Source organism: Solanum pennellii, chromosome 9 (genome assembly GCF_001406875.1).
Source record: "Solanum pennellii chromosome 9, SPENNV200".
Taxonomy (NCBI): domain Eukaryota; kingdom Viridiplantae; phylum Streptophyta; class Magnoliopsida; order Solanales; family Solanaceae; genus Solanum; species Solanum pennellii.
The window spans coordinates 1,135,150-1,142,208 of record NC_028645.1 but is presented as its reverse complement, the minus strand read 5'-3'; the positions used below and the strand labels follow the sequence as shown (position 1 = coordinate 1,142,208).

The window sequence follows — 7,059 nt, the reverse complement described above, 5'->3', positions numbered from 1 at the left end:
GGGGGGGGGGGGTTCATGTGGATCTTTGATGTGTCTTTTTGTGGTGTATAGCGTGTCACCCGAGTATCTGTTTATATTCCTTTCAGTATGAAGAAAAAAATGACGATGTGACTCCTGTTATTTGATTGCAGATTTCTTTTCGCGGAGAGATAAATTTATTGCTTACTTTCACGTACAATGGGGCACAGAAATTCATTCAACACGCCTCCAATATTTGGGACGGAAGATGATCAGAGATGGAACGTTCCAGAGCAGGCACCTTTGCCTTACGGTAACTACTGATATTCCTTTTAGGTGTACAAATTTCATTTTAAAATAAAGCTCGACTTATCTTTCGTCTTATTAAGTTTTGTCTTGAATTTGTCTATATTAGTAAATCCATCACATGTCTTGGAGCTGCAACTTCATAACATCCATTAGCCCTCTCCATCTAAGCATATCATAATGGTTCCTTTTCATTCTTTCCCTCCCTTCGGTTATTAACGTGTAATGCCCATAAACTCGTTAAATTATGGAGATGATCCTATCATCACATTAGTGCTGAAAGTACTAAATCATTCAATACTCCATTTTTATAAGATGGAGAATCCATGTGGTGAGATGATGTGTCCTTCTGGTGCTTCATGATTGATCGTCTCCTGTAGGCAAATGGAACTAAAACTGGTTCATGTAAAATCTACCTACATACATACAGAACCAGTGGATGGCCTTTGAATTAGACTGTTGGACTGAAAGAGCAGAGTTTGTCTTTTGTTTAAAGGAACTGACCTTGGCTAAACATGGAAATTACCAATCTCTTGTGGAAGTGCTGAGGGGTAGTGAACAAAATAATGCTTCTGGCTGTATAAATTGGAAGTATACCTTTGTTGCCATTTATATGGTCTGAAATAGGGAGGACATAAATAAACAGTAAAGAGCCTTCTCATGTTAATGTCTCCTTTTTAATTGCAGCAAGGGCTGGTGTTCCGGAAAGCAGTAATATTGTTTATCCAGTGGATAGTATGTCAATTGACGGGGCACACCATTCTTCTCAGGGGCATGGCTCTAGGCCAAGTGGATATTCTTCCTTGAATCCAAATATGGAAATTCCACACTGTCAGCCACAGGTTCAAGGTCCTCTTCATGATCCTTTTCTACATTCAGGTACTGGAGGCTTTCATATGATCCATGAGAATTATCCACATCAAGCATCTTCATCAGCCCATGGTGGCCAGACATATCATGGGGTGGATGGTGGCCTTGTTGACCTCACAATGGGTAGTGGGAGAGGGCCGTACAAACGAAAGAGTCCTGGTATACCTGCAGGTGGCGAAAGTGGTAGTACAAGCAGATACTTCGATGCTGGCAGTTCATCTGATCTCCCTTCTGAATCTTGGCAGGAGAAACAAAATCCAGACCCCCATTACACAACTTGGGGTTTACATCCTAGTTACCGAGGTAATAGTCTGTCTATTGGAGGTGAGGGTTCTCAGAGGAATGTAAGAAGCAGAGCTGCATTTGACCTGCAAAATAACGTAGGAAGGGCTCATATAACAAGTACTCCTTCACATCACTCTAACAGCAGTAGAACATCCACTGATTATTGTAATTCAGTGAATTATCTAGCTCCAAGTTCGAATTCTTCAGCAAGGGAATGGAACCATACTGTCATGCCCCCTGCAGCTGCCCATGGGAGGAACTTCGCTCCTGGTTAGTTTCTTAAATTGTTTTGTTATCCTTTGCTGTGTTTTGATTTTAATAGTAATATTTTGTTAACTGCAGATGCAAGCTTCTTTTGTTATGATATGAACCACTATGATATGGTTACCGGCAATATCTCTACCTCTCTGGAGATGGGGAATTACCACAATGATTTCACCTCCAACAGAACTTCCCTTCCTCAGCATTTGCCTGGCAGCTTGCCATCTTCAAGGGGAGTCCGAAGTAGCTATAGTCAAAGATCTTCCCCTACTTTTAGGACTTCTTCAAGCTATTTGCGTCATGGGCATGTTGGGACTTCAGATGACGGATCACAGTTGTTTGCTGAAGGTTACTCCTCAAGACATTCACGACCATTGTCTACTCTAGGACTGCGTAGTAGTGACCGAAATGGGAGAACTAGGGTATCCAGTGATAGGTACAGATCGTTGGCTGGTGAGGCAGGTTTCCGTGAGCAACTTGCATCTGAGGTGTGTATGCTCATCTTATACAAGATATTGGCATGTCGTCCTTTTGTGAGGGGCTTAGCTTCTGTCTAGCTCCCTATATCAAATACACAAGTCTTTTGCATCATGGGTGTGACTAGTTCTCTTGCATTGTGCCACATGAATGTCCAGTCTTTTGTTCTTCTTTTCCTCTTATGAAAATATGACCTTTCTGCTTCATGTTACATGTGTGTATATGTATTGGTGTAAATCCTTTTTAATGTAAATCATAGATGCTACCCAGGTGTATTTTGTGCATTTGTTTGATCAGCTAATGTAGGGAAAATGCGCTTCACTTTGAAATATTAACTGGGAATATGCATGCTGTGTCATCAATTTAAGCTGTTTATGTTTACTGTTTGACTTGTGATCCTTCTTACATCCAATCAGTCTTGATGAAATTCATTCAAGGATCCTTAATTTTTTTCATCAATTTTTATTACTCATAATTTAGTGGATTTATTTTGCTCTCTTGTATGGACACTTGTGTATTCCAATCTGGCATAGTGGGGAATACAAATAGCGGTAGATGGTAACTTGGCTTAAATGTGATATTTTCGTTAATCATTTCTACCATCTCTGAACATAACTCCTTTGAGACATGTTGAATGTGAAACTTTGGGCTTTCAGGGCGTTATTATTCCAGACCGCTCTACTTATTATGGGTCCAGAAGCATGTTTGACCAGCATAGGGACATGAGACTTGACATTGACGACATGGGCTATGAGGTAAGTTCTGAAACTCTACTTTGGCTTGCTTTCTGTTTTCATCTTGCAGCCATCTGCTCAGCTTTGATACTTTGACATGAACAGGAACTTCTGGCTCTGGGAGAAAGAATTGGCCATGTCAATACTGGCTTGTCGGAGGAACTGATTTCAAAGTGCATGACCGAGTCAATTTATTGTTCCTCAGGCCAAAATCATGAGGAAGGAAATTGTGTTATCTGTCTGGTGAGTATTGTTATCTTGTCAGAATTGTACATAATGCAGGTCAAATAGTAGATATAACGACTTCAAGCACTTTAGATCCTTCCTTTGAGTTTACGCAATGAGTTTAAGTTCTCTATACACCAATAGCATAAAAAATATTTACACAATCATTGTGATTTATTAGGTAATTAGAAGTAAACTCTATGACAAACATCATTATCACTCCGTGTGAGTTCACTCGTTGATACTAGACTCTACGTTGTGCAGCTTTTACCAGTCTATTAGTTTGTATGGTGCTTTTGCTTTTGTTACAATTCTAACAAGTGCATTTGACAGGAAGAGTATGTTAACATGGATGATGTTGGGACGTTGAAATCGTGCATCCATGATTTTCATGTTGGATGCATAAGAAGATGGCTGTCAATGAAGAACGTGTGTCCAATCTGCAAGAAAACTGCGTTGGATGACGACGATCTGAAGGAAAAATGATTTATTTAGCTATGACTTACTGGGCATTGAACTTGTGTAAATATGTATGTAGAACATTTCTCAAATGGGGGGAAAACTAGTATCACCTCATAAGTTTGTACAGAAAATGTTTTTCATGTCATTAGTCGTTTCTTTCAAATGTCTAAAGAATCTCCTTATTACCTCTTCTTTGTTTTACTTCCACTCTTTTAATCAAATCGAAACGTAAGCTAGACCTGTGAAAGTCTAGCACTAGCGCGTCTCCGGCAGGTCCCTTTCTTCCCTCCGCCTTTACGGGGACGTAAGAGAGTGTACCTTCTTTGTTTCTCTTAATGCGGACAATATTACACATAATTTTGGGTATTCACAAGTAGATTTGTATAAGTAGATACATGTGTCCTGTGTGTCATAATATATGTAGGACGACATGTAGGTTGTCACGTATCAAAGCTGGGAATGATTGACTTTCGGATTCAAATAATAGCGCATAATGACAGTAATTTTCAGGTGAAAAGAAGATGGATGACTGAGAGTCACAAGATTTTGAAAGCGCCGCTTCTAGCCTTTCAGCTTCTTCATGAATTACCAGGTAGGACGTCAAGTAAGACACACGTGTCTACTTGTTCAACTCCAGGTTATAGGATGTCTAGATTAACTTTAAAGTTGGTCAAACTTACTTTCAAATCGGTTTTTGATTTGTAAAGTGTTTGGCAAATATAAAAATGAATTTTAAAAAAAGTAAAAAATAACTTATAATAAGTCAAAATCACAAGTAGTTCTTTCCACACTATTTATTTTTTTTGACTCAAAAGTCATTTAAGTTTTGACTTTTTATTTTTGACCTAAAATTTACCTTTTAAGTCTATTCAAATTGATTCGAGTGTCTACTTGATGCACAGTCAAAGTTGAAAAATCATATTGTAAATTTACCTTTAATTGATTTATATCTTTTGAATATTTTTTTTAAGAATTACGTCACACCTCAACAACTCACTTATGGAAAAATATTAAATGACTATACAAAGTAATACTATTCAAAACATAGAGTAATTATTTTTATTATTATTTAGTAAGTATTTTATATAAAAATTGGTCAAACATGCATTTTCTGATTTATTTGCCTTTTTTTTTCTTCCTAAGGAGTCAAATTATACTAGTACAAAACTAACTAAACAACACCCAAAATAGTCAAAACACATTTAATGTTTTTCAATCCAAAATTTTCATAAATCAGATTTTATATCCCCTTCAAGTGTATATATAAAAGCACCTTGAAAAGTAAGACTTGATTCAAGTAAATTAAAATTAAAAAAAAAAAAAGCTTGTGTTATACTTATATCTAAAGAGATGACTAGAGTTTGCTTTACACCATTGTTCTTGGTTTATGCAATTTTAATTGTAATCATTGGTGTGTAATTCATCTCTTTTTTTAACTATTTGTGTCTAATTAATTTATATGTTCTTCTTCTTTTCTAGTGAAAATTTTGTAGATTATTATTTTTTATTTATTTTGTGTGTGGGGAGAAAGGTTCGTAGCTAATTTTATGCAAGTTAATTACTTTTATTTTTATTTTTTTAAGTTTTAACCATTAGGAGAATATCTCGAGTTTATTCATCATTAACAAGAGATTTCAGATTCAAATTTTATGAATAAAGAATTTACGATATAAAAAGTGATTTATTGGATCATTTTGTCAGAAAATTATATCGCATTTCAAATATCCTAAATATCTTTTTTATTTCTTTACTGATTTAAACCTATTCGACTTATATATGGATTTGTTATACCAATTGATTTTGAAAATCAAATGATCAAAACTCAAAAACTTTTTTTTCCCACTTTACCCTATCTATGAACCTACTTGACTTAGATCTGAATTTGTTGCGCCAATTAATTTTGAATATCAAATGATTAAACTGTAAAATTATTTCTTTTCCGATTTACCTAATCGCTGAACCTACTCAATGTAGATTTAAATTTGTTGTGTCTACTTGATTTTGAATATCAGATGATTAAATTGAAAAATTAATTTTATTTTGACAATTAAGAAACTTTTTTTTTTTTAATGATTTTGTAGGTTTGTTTTGCTTGGGAATTACAGCAGATTCACCAGTATGCAAGACTGCTGCAGATTGTTATGATTATTGTTATCCATTCACTTATGCTGCTGAGTGCAAAGATGGGCATTGTTCTTGTAATTAGGGATTACGTTGCTCGTACTTTTTAAAAACGTCTTAAAAATATGAGTCGAATTTTTCAAAATTAGTATATTTTTGGAAATTCAATATGAACGTAATAGTACTTTTAGAGAGTCAGAGCAACACAGATCAGAAATATGAATTTGTCTTTTAAACAACGAATGTATGAAAATTCCAAAGCACTTATATGTGCTAAAAAAAACTAAATTATATTAAACTTTAATGGTTATTATACATGTATCGGTTCTTTACATATATATATTTATGATCTTTAATTAATCTTACATAAGTAACTTAATAAATTGAATTTTTTTTATGGGAACTCTACATATATCATATATACATATATATATATATATATATATATAATATTACTCATATTGTAATTTCAATCACAAATATTACTTCATTTAGCATAATCTAATGTTCTTTTCAATTTTCTGAATTTTAATTCCACCCACATTATTAATGATGATTTACACGAAAAATAAGCATATTGTACCACATAGGGGTATTAAATTGACGAACACTAAAAATTAGATGAGTCATGACTCGTCTAATTTGACTCGTACATGTATCGATTCTATACTAAAATGGGTTGGACTAAAAGACTTGTACATGTATCGATCTTATACTCAAATGGGTTGGAGTAAAAATTAGATGGGTCATGACTCATCCAATTTGACTCGTACATGAATCGATCCTATACTCAAATGGGTTGGAATAAAAGACTTGTCGATCCTATACTCAAATGGATTGGACTAAAAATTATATGGGTCATGACTCGTCCAATTTGACTCGTACATATATCGATCCTATACTCAAATGGGTTGGACTAAAAGACTTGTCGATCCTATACTCAAAAGGGTTGGACTAAAAATTCGATGGGTCATGACTCGTCCAATTTGACTCGTACATGTATCGATTCTATACTCAAATGGGTTGCACTAAAAGACTTGTTGATCCTATACTCAAATGGGTTAGACTAAAATTAGATGGATCATGACTCGTCCAATTTGACTCGTACATGTATCGATCCTATACTCAAATGGGTTGGACTAAAAGACTTTTTGATCCTATACTCAAATGGGTTAGACTAAAAATTAGATGGGTCATGACTCGTAACATGTATAAAAAAGTAAAGGGGCATTCCGAGAATTGAACTCGGGACCTCTCGCACCCTAAGCGAGAATCATACCACTAGACCAAATGCCCTTATTTATTATGAATTTTTGCCAATTAATTATAACTTTTATGGAATCTTTTTTTTTTTTAAATT

At 34.8% G+C, this 7,059-nt stretch overlaps 1 protein-coding gene and 1 non-coding gene across 7 annotated transcripts in view; one reads left to right on the top strand and one right to left on the bottom strand.

Moving 5' to 3' along the window:
• LOC107031267 (probable E3 ubiquitin-protein ligase RHG1A) overlaps window positions 1–3,769 on the top strand; it is a 15,467-nt gene extending 11,698 nt beyond the window's left edge. For all 6 annotated transcript variants that reach the window (XM_015232574.2, XM_015232570.1, XM_015232572.2 and 3 more), the window contains 6 exons: window positions 132–271; window positions 952–1,689; window positions 1,762–2,168; window positions 2,814–2,912; window positions 2,997–3,134; window positions 3,450–3,769. In XM_015232574.2, the coding sequence (XP_015088060.1) occupies window positions 178–271; window positions 952–1,689; window positions 1,762–2,168; window positions 2,814–2,912; window positions 2,997–3,134; window positions 3,450–3,602 (1,629 nt within the window). In that variant the 5' untranslated portion in view covers window positions 132–177 and the 3' untranslated portion in view covers window positions 3,603–3,769. The remainder of the gene's footprint in view (window positions 1–131; window positions 272–951; window positions 1,690–1,761; window positions 2,169–2,813; window positions 2,913–2,996; window positions 3,135–3,449) is intronic.
• Window positions 3,770–6,923: 3,154 nt separating this feature from the next.
• TRNAP-AGG lies at window positions 6,924–6,995 on the bottom strand. Its single transcript has one exon. It is a non-coding gene; the product is annotated as a tRNA-Pro (tRNA).
• Between the last annotated feature and the right edge of the window lie 64 nt (window positions 6,996–7,059).